This window comes from Plasmodium fragile, assembly GCF_000956335.1.
Source record: "Plasmodium fragile strain nilgiri unplaced genomic scaffold supercont1.1, whole genome shotgun sequence".
Taxonomy (NCBI): Eukaryota; Apicomplexa; class Aconoidasida; order Haemosporida; family Plasmodiidae; genus Plasmodium; species Plasmodium fragile.
In genome coordinates this window covers 144,001-164,698 of record NW_012192581.1, presented here as the reverse complement: position 1 = coordinate 164,698, position 20,698 = coordinate 144,001, and the positions used below count along the sequence as shown (strand labels likewise).

Below are 20,698 nucleotides of genomic sequence, written 5' to 3'. Positions count from 1 at the left end.
CCCTTTATGCCATTCGCGTGGTACACCGCTGTACCCACAAAATTGAGGCAAATAAAAAAAAAAAATTTTTTTTTAATAACCTAAGGTGTATAGTTTGTCAGCATGGTTTTCTTCCCATACTTGGCGATATGCGCCATGGGTGAAAAGAACATAAAATCAAACAAACGACGTGGGAGAGGGGCATACAATTTACGAATGCGCGTAACACGCGCTGCGATGTATGCGAAGATGCATTTTTTTTCTTCTTTTTTTTGTTAGTCTTTTTTTTTTTTAATATATGTGTATGTGGTAACTTTTGCGTGCATTGCACCGCTGGGCGGGGGGTGAACTCAAACGTGTGAGAAGTGAGGAGCTCGACCCACACGAAAGAAAAAAAAAAAAAAAAAAAAAATACGAATTAGGGGTGTGAATGGTAACTGTCGATGGGCTTTCCTCTTCGAAGTGGCACTTTGTAACTTTACAAAAGGGGGCACACGCGGCGAACGTAGCAAACGCGGCAAACGCAGCACGTGTGGAAGGAGACGCGTGGATCAGTCTACGGCCAGGGAGTCCTCATCCCCGTAGTGCACCTTCTCCCCCTTGATCTTCCTAATAAACACGATGGCCACCGTGACGCCCACGTTAATCACGATCAACCCAATTATAAGCAGATTGATGTAGGTAAAATCGTACTTGGTGTACTTGGCCCACTCGAACAGCAGGAGACGCACGAAGGAGACAATCCCGCAAACGAAATTGAGCAGCCCGATGAGTGTAGAGTGGTACTTGGAACTAAAGGTAAAAGATATAAAGGTCCACAACTGGCCATTGGCACAAGCAGAGTACATAGTATTTGAGATAACGGAGATCCACTGAGCTAGATTCGATTTTATGTAGCTAAACAAATACATACAAAGGGCAAAAAAAAGCTCGTAGGAAAACATAACCATGACTCCATACTTGTCCGATAAATTGCCCATTATAATACAAGGGATAAAGGAAAAGGGGAGAATAAAACCCAGCATATCATTCTTATCCTTGGAAAGAATATTTTCCACGACACTAAAGTAGAAGGTGTTATAAATGGCATTGAGTGGACCATAAATCCATAGACATAAAAAATGAGCACATGTACATATCTTTATTAAATCCTTCAAGCTAGCCATATTAAACATGCTCTTATTTTCATTTTCATTTGAAGCGTTACTCTTGTTATTAGTACTGTTGTCCATACTGTCCTTCTTGTTCTTCCCCACATTCATCTCTATATCTTTTTGTATCACAGACTTGCTTGAACCTTTGCCCAATTCCACAACAGCACTTCCACTTCTATTACTACTACTACCACCTCCCATGGCCCGGTTCGAAATATCATCTCCTGCACCCTTCATGCACATCCCTCCTCGACTATTATAATAATTATCAAATTCATATTGCCTGTAATACCTATTTTTGGGGAAGAGAAAAATGGTAAGGACGAAGAAAAAAAGCACACTTATACACATGTACCAAAGCATAAACGTTTTAAAACTCAAATCTAAGCCACTTATTATTAAGTCCAGTATAGTCATTGTTCCTGCAGACAAAGACCCAGCACCAGATATAATATTCACAATTAAATTTTCATTCCCAGGGTATAAACCGGAAGCATTCAAGGTGGAAAAGGAGGCCAAATCAATACTTGCTGCGATGAACACACCAGAAATAACATACGCATCGAATTTCTCATTTGACATTAATAAGAGGATCCAACCAAGCAAATTTAACAAGTGACCTAAAAGCATACTAAACCTTGAGCCCAAATAATCCACAATGATTCCATTAAAAAAGGAAAATGCAAAATAGGCAGAAGATCCAAACACGAAAATTGTCTGTACGGCCTTATCCTGATCTTCACACACATACCTCTTGTCATCACTCTTGCTGTATGACCCATCTGGGTTTTTAGGGCATTTCCACACATAGGCTCCATCTCGAAATAACAGATTGGATAAATTTGGCCAACCAAAAAATAAACGATTGGTTAGGACTATCAACATGAAATACACAAACAGAATAATGTTCCTGTTTATGTTGAAGGGGGTCTTCTGTTGTGAAGAAACTCGAATTTCTTTTTTTTCTAACAACTCTTCCAACGTGGATGGCATATCGTATCCTCTCAAACTGATCAAGCTTGTTCCTCCATTTGTAGGATTCACTTTTTTTGCACCTGACCCTGCATTATTCTTCGACTCCTGCTCGGATTGCCCTTCCTGACCTGCCTGGGGCAGGGGGATGCTCGACTTTGCTTGGGACCCCATGGGTTACGGGCGCATTATTTTTGACTGCCTTCAGCCGGCCTGCAGGGGAGGGATAATGCGTATGCGATGAAACGTGTGCATATGTACATATATAAACATATATACACGCGCTCGAACAAGCGGCCGCGTGTCTTTGTTAATATAACTTTTCAATTGGGGGGGGAGGGGAAAAGCCCTCTGGAGAAACGTCGTACCAAGGCGAGGAGACTTCACCTTCTTAACGAGAAAAAACCCACTGTGGAGAACGTGTGGGCGGGAAATTTTTTTCTTTCCTCCTTTCAAATGTACAGGTTGGGAAGATCAAAGGCAGCACTTCCAATCCGTTTGGCCTTTAAAATTTGGGGTTGACGCGTAACGAACGTAAAAATGTTGACACACGCACGCACACAACGGATGGATGGATGTAGGTGGGTGGGTCCCCGTCGAATTTACCCAAACGTGCAACAAAAGGCAAACGCAATTAACCGATATGCCTCTTCCAAATCCGTTCTCATGAGCGCGTTACACGGAAAACGCCTACTTGGGTCCGTGCACAGGTACCTATACACTCAGTTATATATATTCTCCCTTACTAAAGTACAATCATGTGATGCACAAAACTGTTCAAATATACTTATGCATAAGACAATTGTGTAATTTCTTAAATGGCTTTTTTTTTTTTTTTTCTTTGGTTTTTTTGGCAACACTTTTCACTTACAATTAATATGAGCAAGCGTTGTCCCCTTGGCGCTCAAAAAAAAAAAAAATAAAATAAAAATAAATAAAAATAAAAATAAAATGTTTGTGCTTATCTCTACATAACTGCACAATCTGCATTTCTCTGCAAAGTTGAGCGAATCCTCACGAGGGGCAAAAAAAAAATATATATATATCTAGGTGATTGTGTATGTAACTCAGTTCTTCATTTGGCAGCTCAAAGGGACGCTCTCGCGTGACGGACGATGGGCGATGGACGATAGGCGATACCCGCTTCGAGCACGTTTTGCAAAAATGGTAAGGCCAAGATACCGTACACTACGCGTGGAGGTGAACGGGCAGGGTGAAGACAACGGGGGGTGTGGCACGGATGGAAAGTTGGATAGGAAAAAAGATCGACATGCTAGCCTGCAAGCTAGTCTGCAAACTGGTCGGTAAACTGAACGGCATACTGCTAAACAAACCGAAGGTGTCGAAAGGAACGCACAAAAAATGTACAACAAATGGAAAAGAAAAAAAAAGAAAAAAAAGGCCCAAGAACGGAGCATGTGTAAAAGGGTTAACCACAAGTGGCTTTTTTTTTTTTTTTTTTTTTTTTCCCCTCTTAAACGGTATTCCACAAAAGGAAGCCACAAAATAATATTATGTACAGCTATTTTTTTAAAAAAAAAAAAAAAAAAAAAAAAAACGCAGTTTTGTCTCTACACAAAGCGCAGAAACGATGAGATCAAATTGGACAAAGGGACCTCTTTCTTCAAAGAAAATTTGGACCCACCCCCAAAAAAAAAAAAAAAAAAAAAAAAAAAAGACAGCAACAGATCGTCAAACGAACAAACATAACAGCTTAACACATTTGCACATAGGTGGTAAGGAAGAGAGAGAGGGAAATCCTTTTGTTCCCCTTATCGTAGCCATTTTTTTTTTTGTTTTTTCGTGCTTTTCCCCATTTCTTCCTCCGTTGGCTGAAACGGACAAAACGGACGAGCACACTTATGGCGTGATTTCCCCCTTCCACGGAGCGTTCCTATGTGAAGCGCCCAGACGGACACTTCGCACGCTCGCTTCAAGCCGTTAGTCCTCCCGTTTTGCCTCCCCCCCGGTACGGCGTGCCCCCCGCAGGAACCTTCCAAAAAAGGACTTCTTCTTATGGCATGCCCCTGACTGGCTGTCTTTCTCATCGTCATACGCCTGCGGAGCCTCAAATGTTATGTGCTCATTAGCGGACAAATGGGAATTCTTCATCCTTTTTAAACTCCATATTAGGGAGAACCCCTTCTTTGGCAAATCGTAGTTGTGAGAAGTGACACTGGACACGATGCCTTCCTCGTCTTTCTCTGGAAGGCTCGGGAAATGAGGGCGCAATTTGTTGACCCTACGTGCATCTTTTATGCTGACCCCATGTGAATCGTTTTTGCCAGCGCTTCTGTTCCGTTGTTCGGGTTTCTTCCCCCCTATAGAGTTACTTTCCTGCCCCAGATGGGACCCCTGCTCCCCCTGCAAGGCATGCCGCACATTAATTTCGTGAGTACTGTCCACGTCTCCTTCGTAATCTTCCCCCTTGTGGATGATCCCTCTGTTCATTCGATTTATTTTTCTCTCTTGGGTTGTCACTTTATCACTCGATTTGGTAACCTGATATGTACTGGAACTCCCCTTGTGCAGGATGCTTGCCATTGGGACTCCCCCTAGATCTACTCCCTTCCTTATGCTGTTCGTGTCGGTGAAACTAGTTTGCACATCCATCTCTTCCTGTACGACAGAGCTGGTGGCCTGGTGACCATGTCTCAAATGGGACATGGGAGATGTCACCTCCAAGGAACTTCTCCCACTCGTGTCACTTGAACCACTAGCGATGCGGACTCCTTGTTCGCCATGAAATTTGTGGCCTTGTAAAATGGGGGAGGTTCCCCGTGGAAGGCCTTTCCTGGGCACTGTTTCGGGGGGTTCCCCGGTGCGAGCAGCGCCGAATGGGGTGTGCCCCCGATCGTTGTGGTGGTTGTGCGGTTGGGGGTTCATTTTCCGTCTTACATGGTGGCTCGTATGACCGTTCTTGTACATGTCCTCCTCACTACTCCCATTGCTGCCCCCCTCAGAGGAGGACATGCGGTCCAAAAATTTGTCAATCACACAGCGATTACAAGGTCTGGGGAGCAATTCCTGCGTGCGTCCTTTTTTTGTCTTTCTTTCCTTTTTCACATTTGCCATCACTGTATGCTTATTTGGCCGACTGCCTGCCTGCTCCCTGACGCGACCGCCCGTTGAGCGCGAATTATCACTGGAGTGAATCCATTCCTGCAACTTCCCATTTTGCCACCTCCCCAATTTAAGGACAAGGTTACTAGATGCGAATTTGAACAGGGGGTTCTGGGGGGTGATGTCTTCTTCGCTGACGTGGCTCAGGTTTAGGCAGCTCAGGTAGTTTTTCAAAAGTTCAATGTCTTCGAAGGGGGGGTGGTTATCCTTTGTGTGATTCGTCTTCTGGGGGGAATTCTCTCCAAAGGGGTGGCCCCTCTGATGGGTCTCTTCACCATTGCATCCATTCGTCTCTTCCCATTCATCCGTGTCGTCACTCTCTTCATCTGTGCCGTCACTGTCTTCATCCGTGTAGCCGGTCTCTTCACTCGTATAATCTCCCTCTCCCTTCGTGTGGCCTACCTCCCCCTGGAGGGCGCTCCACGCAGGCGAGTCGCTCCCCCCCCATCGCTCCTGCGCCGAGCGCCGATTCAAGTAGCTATTCGTCACGGAACAAATGTGCTCCTTCACCCTTTCATAGAAGGTACAGTTAAATTTGAAGCTGTTGCACTTTTTCTTCTCGAGGCGGTCGAAGTAGGAGCAGCAGGTCTGGTAATACCTCATGCATAGCAGCGTCCTTAGGAAGAGGTATGCGTCCAGGTTGTTACACTGGGGTGTCATTCCCTCTGGGGATCCATCCTGAGGTGAAGCCTCTTGTGAAGCGGAACAGTGTGCCGTATAGTGGTCTACTGCTTCTCCCCAGATGGCCCTCTCCAGCTCGCCACGCACCCGGCCCTTCTCAAAAAAGGATTCCTTTAAAAGATTTAAAAAGAAATACTCCTTCACCTTTCTTGTCTGCTGAAAAAAGAACAAAAAGGGGGCCTTTTCTCTCCGTTCATATTCCCTAATATGCTTGATCACAATGAAGACCCCATAACCGTGTTGCTTATTGTTAGACCAGTTTCCAAAATAGATCCTGCCATCATTCCACTTGTAAATACCTATGCCCTCCTTGCTATTGTTGGTAGAATGGTAGCCGTAAAACTGTCTCCTGTCTAACCACACGATTTCACAAGCACCCCCTATGCAGTTCTTCTCCCAGTTCGTTATGTACATTTTCTTCCTATTAAAAAAGTAAATCCCTTTTTTGGAGAAGCAATTATTTTCTATATGCCCAATGTACATGGACTCATTTTTCAGAATAAAAGCTCCAAAGCCATTTTTTTCTCCTCTTTTGTAATTCCCCAAAAAGACATAGTTCGCATACACATGCTCAATTCCTTTTTCATTTTGCTTGTCATTGGACCAGAGTCCTTTGTAAAAGGTACCATCTGTGTGGGTAAATATTCCGTAGTGATTTGTCTTGCCTCCTTTCCAGTGTCCTACATAAATACTTTTGGAGAAATGGACGTACAAACCAAACCCTGTAATTTGATCCTTCTCAAACTCCCCTATGTACATGCACTGGTCAGGTGTAATGATCACTCCTAACCCATGCTTCTCATTAGTTGGACTGACTTCCCCGATGTACACCACACCTGTATCGCCAATGCGCAGCATGTACTTTTGGTAATTTAGGATTATATACTTTAAGAAAATCAAACTTGTAGCGTTTCTCTTTTTAAAGAAAACAAAAAAATCATCCTCGTACTCCCTAACATACATGAGTATTTTTTTCACGTTAATGGTGTAATCTCCTTCCAGTTCGTCTCCAAAAATGTTCCATTTATTAACATGTTCCTCCTCTTTGTATTTTCCTTTTTCACCTGACTTGTTCATATTTTTTCTTTTCTCCAAACGATAGAAATAGTTGTCGTCTTCCGTCTCTTCATCTTCGCTTAGGAGATTTTTTCCCACGTCTTCATCCCAGCACAGGTGTAAATCTTGCAGCTTTTTGTTCGTTTCTCCGTTAGAGATTCTCGCTTTCGCGCTGTTCACTTCTCCGCAGCTGCATTCGTTTCCCATGATTTTATTATTATTTTTTTTTTTTTTTTTGGATCCCCTGTCTTAGTTCTTCAAGTGTAAATCGGTTCAAGTGGACGTCTCACCCCTTCACATGTGTAAAAAGTACATGGAAGAGGACAAAACGCATCGATGGTCTTTCCTGCCAAGGGGCTATATGCTTATCCCCCACACCATTTAGTCTGTGTAGTACGGGGCTATATACCTCGTCTGCACTTCCGTCCTACCGCACAAAGCTCAATAGCCGTAACAAATAGATCAGCGTATGCAGCGGGGGAGTAAAGACACACACAAATGCTTCCGCAGCCGGTGTGTAAAGAACATTTCTGCTCCTCTTCAACGGTGATAAGCACATGTTTAACACGAAAAAAAGATTCACTAAATGTGGCACATGCACTTATGCATGTAAAGGTATGCCTGAAAAAGGCAAGTGGTGGGGACGGTCATGCATGGAGACATAATTATCTCCACTGACAGGCACAAATGAGAGAAAAAAAAAAACTACTTTGCTTGCCGTGGGAGCCTTTTTCAGTTATCCGTGTTCACCCTTCAAAAGGGGGATAACAATGTGGTCACGTGAATATAGATATGTCAGCGAAGTAACTGAGCAAAGAGGCGACTTCCCAACCGGCGCTATACACACATACAGACACGGTGAGCTAAATCAAATTACGCGCAATTCGGTTGGAAAACAAGTGGGGTCCAACGAAGCTTCGTTAAACCAAATTGGGAGGGGCAAATGGATCGAGAAATGTCGTAGCGCCGCGACTTACAAATGAACACTGGACGGAACATCCGCCCGTGCATACGACGTGAGAACAATTTTACCGTCCTGCCCCGTAGCACTCGAGGGAAATGCAAAAACACGCAACCCGTGCCTCTCCCATATCCCCGTGTCTACAAGCACAATTATGAGAGATACATCCTAGACTCAGTCACGCTTTTTCTGTAGTGGTCTATTATGTTTTGACAAAAGCTGTTGTGCGTGAAGTCCTGTATGTGGGGGGTGGAGAGGGAAAAATTTCAAACGTGTAATCACAGGGGTGGCAAAAAAAAACAAAAAAAAATGCAGCGTTAAATTTACAAATGAGCAACATACATATCAAACAATACCTGAATGTCTTTCAACTTTATCCAGACATTTTCCTTCCTCTCTGTAATATTTTCCTGTAAAAAAAAACGGAACATATGTGCTTACTTTGTAGGAAAAACAAAAAGAAAGGACAATGCAAAAGTGAACAAAAAAAAAAAAAAACTGCGTGCCAGCTTTTTTTCCCTACCGCGTTCAGGACAGAACATACGTAAATGTGCGTGTCGTATGTGAGGTGAGAAAACACATGCTTAAAATTATTAATCTTGAAAAAAAAAAAAAAAAAAAAAAAAAAAATAGCTAGTCGGGAAAATTACAAATGTGTGCAAAATTGTAGGCGTAACAACACAAACTTGTCTGAACTGTGCAGATAAAAATGATAAAAAAAAAAAAAAATTTTAGGGGCAAAAACAACGGAGGTAACAAAAATTACGTAGGTGAAGGAATCCTCCAGGATATTGCTCAAATTTAGGCTACCCAGCAACCCATTTAAATGCTAAAAACAAGGGGAAAAAGAGACATGTATATTGGGTGTGTTACAGATATTGTCCGCAAACCATCGCCATGGTGCAATGAGGAATTGTTCACGGGTTATTTGTTCACAGACCGGGGAGGCGGACAACTGTGTGTGCAGAGAAAGAATGTTATTCGCCATGGGAGATGGGGGGGGGAGGAAAGGCTCTCTCTCCATTCTTTCATCATCATAATCATACCGTGTGCGCAAGTTTTTTATCAAACTGGTCCAAGAGCAAAAGGGGAAACAAATAATGCATTGAAAACAAATTCGAGTTTGTGTTCTTTATCATCAAGTAGTAGTCATCCTCCATTTGTTCTCCTCTTTTCTGACCCGTTAAGGTAATTTTTTTTTTTTTCGTGCTCCTTTTTTCCACCTTGCTTGTTATATTTGCGTTCTTCCCCTTTGGACAGACACTTCGCTTTACCAGCAGAACGAGGCATATTTTTTCCTTTTTCTTCTTTTTCTTGGTCAAGGGAACACACTTAATTTCTACGTTTCTGTCTTGGACGCACAGCTTGCATCCATCGGGGTGGGGCATATAAAACGAACTGTCCCTTTTCTTACTCTTACTATTACTATTATTATTATTGTTCTTCTTCTTCAAATAGATGAGGCAATGCTTGTTCAAGGGACACTGAGCACACTGGGGGGAGCCATTACAAATGCTGGACCCCAAGTCCATTAAAGCCTGGCTGAGGTCAGAATAATTGGAGTCATCTGCGCACAAAACGTGGCTCACCCGTTCACAGTGTTTCGTTAAAGCCGTGGAGCTGCTATAATTAATCGTGTCTGTAATTCTAGAAAAAATTCTAATCACATTTGTGTCGATGCATATATCTTTGCTGTTGTACAAATGTATGCATATCGCCTTGGACGTGTAATCTCCTATTCCTGGTAACTCTTTGAGTAACTTTAAATCGTTAGGAAACACTCCATCGTATTTGTCAACCACATGTTTGCAACAGTCTAGTAGGTTCTTCGCTCTGTTGTAATACCCCAATCCCTTCCACTCTATAAGAACGTCATCCAGGTTACTTTTGGCTAACTCGAAAATAGTACCCCATTTGTTCATCCACTTAAGGTAGAAATTAACAACTGCGTGAACCCTCGTTTGTTGAAGCATTATTTCGCTTACGTATATTTGATACCCCCGAACACTTAAGTGTTCTTTCTCACTTGGGGACAATGAACCATCCTCTTGTTTTACTTCTACCTTGGTGTTACTAATCAGGGTGGTCACACATTGCCCCTGGGTAGCCTCCAACTCATTGCTGGGCTGGCCTTTGCACTCCTCAGGTGAGTTGTTCTGTACAGGTAATTTTTTCAGAACAGATAATTTCTTCAGCACAGATGATTTCTGTACACATTCATTTTTAGCTCGTTTTACCTCCCGGAGGGGTAACTGCTCTTGGTCCTTTTTCCTCCCTTTTGTAATAAGTCTCGTTCCATTTTCTCTATTGGCATTATTCTTGCTAATTTGAGCATCTCCCTTTTTGCAGAAGTAGCTCCTTATATCGCTTTGTGGTGTTCCCTCCGGCACCTGAACGCTGGTCGTGTACGGTGGTGGGTCATTCCGCCAGGGTAGTTTTCTCCTATATTTGTAATACCACTCCAGGAGATCTTTTTTCATTTCCGAGCTGTGCCTTTTGAGCATATCGTAGTGGTACTCTGGCTCGGCGTTCTCCATGCCGTTTGGGAGGGACTCTTCCGCCTTTACATTCTCCATGTTGAAAAAAAATACCTCCCCTTTTGTGAGTAGCCTTTTCGTTGGCAATTTTTATGAATACTGGGAGCGGCCTATACTCCGTCTGGGACCTCCCTCGACGAGTGCTCCTCCGATTTGTGGCCTCTACACGGTTATGACTGCTATTATTATTTTATCACCGCTATTATTCTGCTTATTCTTATCATTGCTATTATTATTTTATCACTGCTATTATTAATTATTGCCCCCTTCTTAAGGTGTTACTGTTCGCAAGGTGAAAAAAATGTCCCCCCCACCTTGTGTGTGTATCATCCTGGGGCTACCTTCAGTTTGCCGATAATTTTATTTGAAAACTATTCGTGATGAAAATGCCCAGGTTATTTGTGCTTCCCGTATGGAGAAATTCCCCCGTGTTTTTTTTTTTTTTTTTTTTTTTCGGTGCACAGAAAGGAGTAACTGTTACTTTATTACACTTTTAAAGGTGTTCGTTTAGATGGGGTAAACATGTGGACCTTTTTTTTTTTTTTTTTTTTTTTTTCTCAGTGGGTCAGGTAGCTTTAGGGTCCCATGCGGTGAAGAAAAGATCAACAGGGACTATCACGAAATAATGTCTTTTTTTTTTTGTTCCACTCTAGCACATGCGCATTATTTAACCTAAAATTTTTTTTTTCTATTCACAGCGCATTGTCATGTAGGAGGCTTTTGCAAAAAAAAACAAAAAAAATATTATCCTATCCGAATTTGCGGCATAAAAAAAATGTGCCGATAAGGGATTACCCTCTGTTGTGCTTTTCCAATACATCGGTTGTGACTTCATGATTAATGTGTTTGCCCCCTGCGAAACTGTTAGAAGTGGCCCACCACCCATGGGCTATACTTGTGCAAATGGCTATATGTTTTACAATGTTGGGAGATGTATCCTGTCCTCTGAGATGTCCCTCTAAATAAGCGTAATTTCCCAGGCTATGATCTCGCGGGGTCTCCTCCCATCACCGTAACTGTTTTTCGGTGCCGTGTGAACAAGATCAGCGCCGTCTCGGTTGTTGTATAAGCCGCATGCCTGCCGTGGCCCGAACGGGGATATTTTTCTACATAAAAAAAAAAAAAAAAAAAGAAAAAACACGTTGCCGGCATGCATAAATGGAAGACGAAAAATAATACAAATGGGAAAAAAAATACGTTCGTAAAAATGTCCTTATTTTTGAAATATTTTTTTTTTTTTTTTTTCCATTTAGCGAAATAATTTACCCATCATTTTTTTTTTTGTTCATTTGGCTAGCAGAGCAAGGCCGACTGGAATCACCGCGTTGTCAGCCACCACTCTCTTTGTTGCGGCGGCAGAACGAAAAAAGGGGGCTCTTCTGTCAAATGCTTTGCTTTGTTTTGTTTTTCTGTGAGTGAAAGCGTGCTACGTGTGGGGGGGCCAGGTCCATCACTTCTTTTCATTGCCCCACTTTGGAGAATCCCCGTTCGTTGCGGACGCAGCTGTGAAAAAAAAAAAACACGGCGCATGACAGAACAGCCGAATACGACACCTTTGCCACAAAACCCCTTCCCTCAAAATGGAAAACCCTGATGAGGGAAAATCTGGCCCAAGGGAGGAGGAAGACCAAAATGGAGAAACAAGTGGGAAAACATTTGCCCTTTTTGAAAATGAGAATTTTGAATTGAATGCAAGTGATGATGAGTTCGAGTCCGGGAGCGCCGAGGGGGAGGACGCGGAAGATGGTGAATACGCTGAGGAGGGGGAGCAGGACGATGGGGAGGAAAGCGGGTCCGAGAGTGAAGGCATGTCGTACGGCGATTTGAGTAGCGAGGGGGGTAGCGACGGTGAGGATGGTAGTGCTGATGAGGAGGAAGGTAGTGGTGATGAGGAGGAGGGCATCGCCCATGTGGATGACGGAGATGACGCGGTAGGCCTTGAAGAACACCCCGAAGTTGGTGACACAACGCACAGGATGACAGACGTGCGCGCACAAATGGCCGGCATGATTAAAAGAAGAAACAAAAGAAAATGGATCAACCGGGAAGAACAGATTTACAAAGATGACATAGGAGTGTACAGGAAGGGGAAGCTCATGAATAGTGAGGACATTGAAGACCGCATGAAGTATCTGTTGCTCTTGTTCAGCGAAAGGGAGAAGGTGATAAAAATGCCTTCCACAGGACTTAAAGCAAAAGTGAATAAAGCGGCCATTGTGAAAGAGCTTCTGTTCTATTACACCTACTTCTATGAGTACAGTGAGCAGCTGATTAAATATTTGTACTACCTATTTGACCTGAAGGAACTCTACCTGTTCCTCGAGATGAACAACCTGCCAAAGGAGATACACTTACGAACAAACACGGTTAAGATCACGAGGAAAAATTTAATTAATATTTTGAAAAGCCAAAATATAAATGCAGAAGAAGGAGAGAACTGGAACAATGTAGGAATCGTTATTAATGATGTGAACTCAAATGTGGGTTCTTTAAATGAGTACATGTATGGCTATTACATGATCCAGTCAGCCTCTTCTTTAATACCTGTGTTGGAGTTAAATGTACAACCGGAAGATATAGTGTTGGATATGTGTGCTGCCCCTGGGGGAAAGTGCACCTTCATATGTGCTCTGCAAAAAAATAAAGGTTTCGTGTACGCCAATGATATTAATAAAATGAGATGCAAAGCTATTGAAGCCAATGCCTCGAGAATGGGAATTCACAATTTAGTCATTACCTCGTTCGATGCTGTGAAGGTGGGACAAAAGTGGACCTTCCAATTCGATAAAATTATGTTAGATGCTCCATGTAGTGGTACAGGAGTTGTGAACAAAAATAAAGGAGCCAGGAGAAAGAGTCTTAAGGAAATTAGGGAATTAGCACAGAAGCAAAGGAAACTACTCAACAATGCCATCAGCTTGGTGAAAAATGGTGGCATCGTTGTCTACTCCACTTGCAGTATCACCGTGGAGGAAAATGAACAAGTTATTAATTACATTTTAAAAAAAAGGGATGTGAATATCCTGCCCGTCGACATACAAATTGGAGACCCCGGGATCACCCACTACAGGAAGAAAGAGTTTTCCAGCAAGGTCGCTCTCTGTAGAAGGATTTACCTGCACAAGCACAACTACGATAATTTTTTTGTTGCAAAGCTGTGGAAGCGATCGGACGCGGTCTACACCAAGGGGAAAGTGAAGACGCCCAACAACAAGCCGCGCACAGGAAAGGGTGCACATAACAACGACAGGGTTGATAAAAACGCTCGAGACGCGCAGAAGAACGGAGATGGACATCTCAAGGCGGGAGTTAAAAATAAGAAAAAGGGAAAATTCCACAGTGGCAAGGGAAAGAAAAAGAAGAAGCAAAAGGAAAAGACAGGCGCTCCGTCCGCCATGCGAAATGACAAAGCGGTGAAAAAAGGGGTCACCTTTGCCAAGGGCAAAACCCAGTTCGCCAGAAAAAATGCCAAGTTTGGAAAAAAAAAAAAAAAAGTGCACAAGGGGAGGTAAACACGGATAATCCCTCCGCGGCTTGCCTTTTTTTTTTTTTTCAGGTGGACCGATTTACTCTCTTCTGAAGGACGGGAAAAACTCCAAGGGGAGGCCATTTGGGTCCCCGAACGAGACCCATCCTTTTTGTGCATACCGGGAGTGGGGAAGACCCCTTTGGTTTTGTCCATTTGTACTTATTTTATTTTTTATATTTTTTCAAGTTGAAATACTTTTCCCCCATTTTTACGCATGAACCATTTTCATGTTCCACTTTGTTACCCCAACTGCAGGGGGATAGACTCTCCCTGTCAAGGGAAAAAAAAAAAAAAAAAAAAAAAAAAACTTTCTGAATTGCTATAAACGGGCACCTCTTTTTTTTGTTCCCCCCCTCATCAGACGAATAGGCTGCATCCTCCACAGGGGAATAGCTTACCCATCCGGGTGGAAAACGCCACATGGCAAAAATGTCCAAACTGGAGTCACAAAATGACAACTGTCTTTTGGCGGTCATAATAAGCTCGCCTTGTATTTGGCTATACGGTGAGTTGGACGGGCCAAGTGGGGCAGTTTCTTCCCAGACACACCCCATGGGAGAGGAGATGTACTCACTCCCTGCTTGAGGAACTTCACCCCAAAGGATGAGCTTTTTTGGTCTGGTTGCCTTGGGGGAATTGTCCAACCGCCAGTTGGGGGAAGAAGTAAAAAGGGACGAAAAGAATATGCATTTTTTTTTCGCTCTATTTTTCCTGATCAAAGGTGGACACACGTCGCCCTGCGGGGAGAACGCAATTATGCGAAGGAGGTGCAGCCGCCTGGACTACAATCAGACGTGGAAAACGCGCAAAAGAAGCATACTATGCTACGGAGCAAAAATGGGTTAGCTACCCTGTAAAAGGTGTGCCACTGTGTGTGAATTATTCTAGTTTGTTCAAAGCTCGACTAACACACAAAATGACAATTCATTTGTCCTGAGTGGAACTTTGATTTAACCCCAAGCGAGCGCCACTTGCTATATATATTTTCTCCACTAAGTGTTGCAAAAGAATTTTTTTTTTTTTTCCCTTACTGATGGGGAGATGAAATAGATCAATATTAACCTGAACTGTTCAGGGAAAAAAAAAAAAAAAAAAAAAAAAAAAAAAAAAAAATGGAAAAGTTCTTTCCAAAACAGGAAAAATAATTCATCGTAGAGGGACTTAACCAAATATAAAGGAAATTAAAAATAGGGAGGCACTCATGTGCTAATCGAGTGGACAGTCCCTTGCGTGTCGTGTGCAGCTCCTCCACATATACAAACACGCACGCACGCACGCACACACACACACACACACCTCGACGATATAGAAACGAAACGATGGGGAGTCCCCAAATGAGCGAAATTCACACAAAGAGTTTCAATGAAAGGCCGAAAAAAAAGGATGCACGTGGTGAGAGAGAAACAAAAACAGTGATGAGACAGTTCTTCCTACCCGAAGGAGGAAATTATTTTCCACACGATGAACTAGACAAGTCTGCAAATCTTTCCTCGCGCGGGTGTACAGGCGAACAATCACTGAAGGACGAACAAACGACGCGACTGTCTGATCGAGTTAAATGTACGCACCTCAGTGGTTTGTTTAAAAAAGGGAGGCATAAAATTAATTCTTCAAACTATGCAAATGTAAAAGGGACTGCCCGGCCGGATAAATTCTGCACGTCGACATGTTCGGAGGTCGAGGTGGAGGGAGACGATCCGATCGAACCATTTGATGAGGGCAGCACACCGTTTGGGGATACAAACGACAGGGGAGGGTCAGCCAATGGAAGGCATCACCTTAGGGAAGATATACTCCGTGATGGCCCACCTGCGGAAAAGCAAAAAAATATTTTTTGTGAAAGCCTTTTTTATGGGCAACCCACCCAGGGGAGTAAACAACATGAGAAAGGAGCAGAACAGTTGTCACCCCTACACAAGGGAAGAAGCGTCAGCGGAGGACTCACAGATGATGCTAGAACAAAGAGACCTCCTTCGACAAAAGAAAACAAGGAAACATGTGTAACATTAATGAATGGGAAAAGAATCTCTTCGGTAAAATTGAAGAAGCAATCCAGTGATGAGCTAACCGGTGTGTCAGATGAAGTACCCAACAGGGACGATAGAAACACTGTTTCACATGGTGAAATAAAACACAAATTCAGCCTTAATCATATTTATAATAACTACTTGAGGAGCAGGTCCAAATGGCTTCGCGAGCTTCCACGGAAAAATGCGTTCGGGCGTGCAGGGAGTCGTGGGTCGGGCCGAGCTCTTAAGAGAGAAGTGGGCACCCCCACAAGGTGGCCACGCGATGGATTAGGAAAAGGGCCAACTGGGCTGTCTACTGTGCTCACCGCTGACGGTGCAGGTGACCCCCCAACTGACCGCTCACCCACGAAGACAGCGAACACAGCGAACAGAAGCATTCGCTTCCAAAAAAACAAACTGGTGAAGCTCTTTCGAGAAGGTTACAATGTGTACGTGGAAAACCTTAAAGTATGCCCCCGTGAGGAGAGGACCAAGCATGTGCTGTCCAACTGCAACAGCGCCAAAATTAAGGAGAGACCCATCTTGAGTCTACCCACAGAACCCATTCCCTTGAGTGATTTGGAAAACCACAAATATAAGGCGATGAATAATTTGCACGTGTTAAGAGCAAGCACAGAAAAGGAAGATGTTCATTTTTTAAAATTCAAAAATACATGGTATGAGCTTTTTTTCTATACAAGCAGTGGTGGAAGCAAAAATAGGGAAAGCCTATACAACTACATGCTGATGAGGCTTAACTTCGAGCTGTTAGTTCAACCCATAAAAGACATTGTTGTGGTTGACCAGAACACAGAGTCTTTTACCTACCCCTACATTTATAACGCCTATTTGATTCCACCTGTGGATGTGCACGACACGGAAAACGCGCTCCGCATTCAGAAGGCCACAAGCGACCACGTGCTCATAAATAATGGCTCCTGGGTCTTTTTCAAAAAGGAGGAGAAAGGGAAGGGCCATAAGGGGACGCAGCGAGGGACGTCAACGGGAGCAGTAAATGGTGTGGGCGGAAGCGCGATAAGCGGTCGGCCAGCCAACTACTTTATAAACATGCGGAGAAACAGGTACTTCGTGGATAAGTGCTCCTTCAGGTGCGCCAAGAAAAGTTACGTGGCCTCTTTAAAAAGTGTTCCTTCTGTCCCAGTTGATCTGACCAAACGAGGAATCGACTCTCCCTTGTGCGGACAAACCACACGGGGAAGCATCACTCTTTCCAACGACATTACCGCTGAGAAGGTGAAAAAGGCAAACACGCTGCCCGTTTGGGGGAAGAGCCCAACAGGACGGGTGGTAGGGAGGAGTGGTGAGAAGCCGGGCGACAGACACGACACCCAAGTCAAGGCGCGTCACATGAAAAATTTAATTAAGATGGATTCACTGGAAAGGGGCACCACTGTGAGGGACGACACTAGGACGGACAAGTCTCACTCAGGACAGAGGAATGTCACCCCGCCCAGCAACTCCCTGTTCGACTGTTCATGCGTCTATATGACTCATGTGAACAGCAACATAGAACCCGTCTTTCCGTACACATGTAAAAATATATTTTTCCTCTTCCAGTATTACTACAATTATTTGAACGGGGTGGTCAGGTATTTCAGGGAGGCTAAGGTGCGGAGGGGGCTGCTGCGTGCCCAGCGAAGCGGGAAAACCGTCCCGCCGCTTACCTCGCCTCTTACCTCACCGCTTACCTCATCGCTTCGCTCGCCGCTCAGCTCGCCAAACGAAGGGGGCAGCAAAAGGGCCACCTTCGCAGACGTCAACAATTTTAAAATACGCAACCTTATGAACTGCAAGCTGTACGACTCCGTTTTCAGTGACGTGAAAAAAAAAAATTTGGAAAAGGTAAAGGAATACACAGAGGGGAGAAAGGGGTCCACACAAGTGCCCATATTTTTATGGGTCATTTTTGGAGGGAAAGATATGAAGTCCATCGACTCACTAAACACCGTTTACAAAATTCTCCGGTACGCCACAGAGATACCTCCGTCTGAATATGTCACATATTTGGCTAAGCTAGAAAGGAGGAAAATAAAAAAAAATTTGCACACCAAGTGCAGCAAGAAGAAGGAAAGGGAAGAAGCGGCCTGTCCAAACCGGGGAGAACAACAGAAAGGAACACCAAAGAAGGACATTCCACCTGAACAGGAACTTGACTCAGCAAATGACTTCTTCCCCAATGTAGCAAATCACACTCATGTCAACGAGCGAAACGAACTACACAGTGGACGCCCTACCAAGACAGGAAAGGAAAAGAACAAATTGCCTCAATTACCCTCAAATATCTTCTTCCACAAAAATTTATACAAAAACGTTACCGAAATATATGACCGCATTGTGGCGTACTACAATGAGTATGAAAAGAAGTGTGATGCGTTTGGGCCTGACAACTATACCCATTTTTTGAACTACTACAGGGAAAGGGTGCGGGGTGGCGAGGAGGACAGCGAAGAAGGGGGGGACGGGCAGTGGGGGGGCGGCCATCATGGGAACAATGTTCAGGGAGCGGGCGACAAAATGGACGACAACGGGGACGATAACGAGGAGGACAACCGGGACGACAACCAGGACGATGCGTACGACTTCTTCATAGAACGAAGCGACAGCGAAGCGGACGAGCTGTTCGACTTCATTTCCTACCACATGCAGGGAAGGAACCCTTCATTTGAAAAAAGCGGGGGGGAAGTAAAAGCAGGCAAGCTGAATTACACAGATATATACGGGCCGCTAATCTACAAGCAGACGAAGAAAAAAAAAAACCCAGTTAGGTATGCCTTTTTGCTGCTGGACTACCCAGCGTATAACAACAGCACGGGTCATCCCTCACCCCTGACGTTCAAGACAAGTGCCATGGCGGCGCTGAAGGAGGCCTTGAAGGAGTTGCGCAGGGGGGATCACCCTAGTGGGGAAAGGGGGAATAAAGGGGAAAGGGAAGAAGAAGAAAGCGGCGTCAGCAATGTTGGCGATACTAGCAACACTAGCGCCGCTGGCGTATCCATAAACATCTTGGGCTATTCTCTCGGGTGTTGCGTCGGCCTTCAGCTTCTGCTCGACATTGCCAAGAGCCTCTACAACGACTTCTTCCAAGGGGAGAGCAAAAGGCCATTTCACCGAAAAGAAAGGGAACCCATTAGGGAACCCCCAAACGAGGAAAACGATTTGTCCATCAAGCTAAACAGTACGAGGAACCACAAAGTTAATGAGTACGTGTATGACGCACGGAAAATATTAACCTTTGGGGATGTCTTTTTGAGTAGACCTTCTTCCTCAACCACTGATCCGCAGTCAAGTACCCAAGGGGAAGAAGACAAAGACGACCATCTGACAGACCAAAAGGTTAGAAAACATGCCCCTTGTAAAACAAATTCCTTCGCAGACTTATACGAACGGAGAAGTAATCACTACTGTGGCAGCGGTGACAACTATCAACAAAGGAATGAAGTGAAACTCGGGATTCACAAAAATGAAGGGTGCAAAAATTTCCCCAAAAAGGTCAGCGTACATGAAAGTCTGCAAAGTGTAAAGCAACGAAGGAAGGAGATGGAAAAAAAATTAAGTAGCGAATTAAACATAACTGTAGATAGAGTCATCCTAGTTGCACCATTTACCAACACACAGAAATTGGTGAAAAACATTTTAAGAAATAGTGTGCTGTTTTTACTTAGCTGGTTTGTCATGAATAAAAAATGCCCCTATGTCCACTGGGACAACATCTCCGTGCTCAAAGAATTTTTTAAAATACTATACGACTTAAAGGGAACAAAACATTTAAGTAGCATTTTTGCAAACTTGCAAATTTATTTTATCCATGGAGAGAAAGACACACTGGTCAATTATCAAATGAGTTTGAAGCTATATAAACTTACACACACACTCACATCAAAATATTCCTTACATCATGTTAAAGCTTTTTTATATATTTTCAAGGAGGACTGTCATTCGTCTATCTTTAATACTGATGGGGAAAATAAAATTTTGCAAATTATTTTTAAGCCCCTCCGATTGCACCCCTTCAGCACAACTAACATACACAAATTGCATGTCAGTCTCTACAGAGACATTTATTTGTTGAAGACGGCCTACTTGCAGTACATTTCTGGAGTGACGTATAAATTGGGTCGTGCGTGAATTCGTGTGCACCGAAGCTTGTGTGTCTCGCCTCTCCCACAACGAAGTCGTTAAATTGGGAAGATTGCTTAGCACAGTTGCTGTGCATGGCTCGGCTTATCTGCCCCTTCCGTTTATGCGCCCCTTAAACGATTTGCCTTTTGTGTTGCTTTGGCAATTGTCCACATGGTACATTTGCACTGTGGTGTGCCGCTGCTTTTTGTTTGCTTATCAGCTAGCTATTTTTGTTCATTTGACCGCAATTAACCGTATTTAATAGTATTTTTTTTTTTTTTTTTTTTTTTTTTTACCTTGCCAGCTAGCCATTTTGCACATTTCCGCTAAAGTTAACCGTATTTTTTTTTTTCCTCTTGGAGATTCAAAATGAAGTCGTTCTTGCTGGGGATTGGGCAATGATCGACGTTAAACCGTGGAAGACGGCAACAAAGTGTGCTTAAATAAAACTCTGCACTGTGCAGATAAGAATTATCTTAAAAAAAAAAAAAAAAAAGGGAAACGAACCACCGTTATGAAAAAAAAAAAAAAATTAAAATGGCCACAAAATTGTTGTA

General features: G+C 43.6%; 5 protein-coding genes across 5 annotated transcripts; 2 read left to right on the top strand and 3 right to left on the bottom strand.

The window, feature by feature from the left end:
• Window positions 1–530: 530 nt before the first annotated feature.
• AK88_00040 (uncharacterized protein) lies at window positions 531–2,279 on the bottom strand (the record flags this gene model as incomplete). The annotated part of the gene is made up of 1 exon (XM_012477691.1): window positions 531–2,279. The coding sequence occupies one exon, from the start codon at window positions 2,277–2,279 to the stop codon at window positions 531–533; it is 1,749 nt and encodes a 582-aa protein (XP_012333114.1).
• Window positions 2,280–4,046: 1,767 nt separating this feature from the next.
• AK88_00039 (uncharacterized protein) lies at window positions 4,047–7,172 on the bottom strand (the record flags this gene model as incomplete). Its single annotated transcript, XM_012477690.1, has 1 exon — window positions 4,047–7,172. One exon carries the CDS (start codon window positions 7,170–7,172, stop codon window positions 4,047–4,049), a length of 3,126 nt encoding a protein of 1,041 aa, XP_012333113.1.
• A 906-nt stretch (window positions 7,173–8,078) lies between these two features.
• On the bottom strand, window positions 8,079–10,502 carry AK88_00038 (A/G-specific adenine glycosylase; the record flags this gene model as incomplete). The annotated part of the gene is made up of 5 exons (XM_012477689.1): window positions 8,079–8,162; window positions 8,283–8,336; window positions 8,450–8,524; window positions 8,693–8,755; window positions 8,973–10,502. The coding sequence occupies 5 exons, from the start codon at window positions 10,500–10,502 to the stop codon at window positions 8,079–8,081; spliced, it is 1,806 nt and encodes a 601-aa protein (XP_012333112.1).
• Window positions 10,503–12,043: 1,541 nt separating this feature from the next.
• AK88_00037 (uncharacterized protein) lies at window positions 12,044–13,975 on the top strand (the record flags this gene model as incomplete). The annotated part of the gene is made up of 1 exon (XM_012477688.1): window positions 12,044–13,975. One exon carries the CDS (start codon window positions 12,044–12,046, stop codon window positions 13,973–13,975), a length of 1,932 nt encoding a protein of 643 aa, XP_012333111.1.
• A 1,336-nt stretch (window positions 13,976–15,311) lies between these two features.
• Window positions 15,312–20,147, top strand: AK88_00036 (uncharacterized protein; the record flags this gene model as incomplete). Its single annotated transcript, XM_012477687.1, has 2 exons — window positions 15,312–17,611; window positions 17,735–20,147. 2 exons carry the CDS (start codon window positions 15,312–15,314, stop codon window positions 20,145–20,147), a joined length of 4,713 nt encoding a protein of 1,570 aa, XP_012333110.1.
• Window positions 20,148–20,698: the final 551 nt, after the last annotated feature.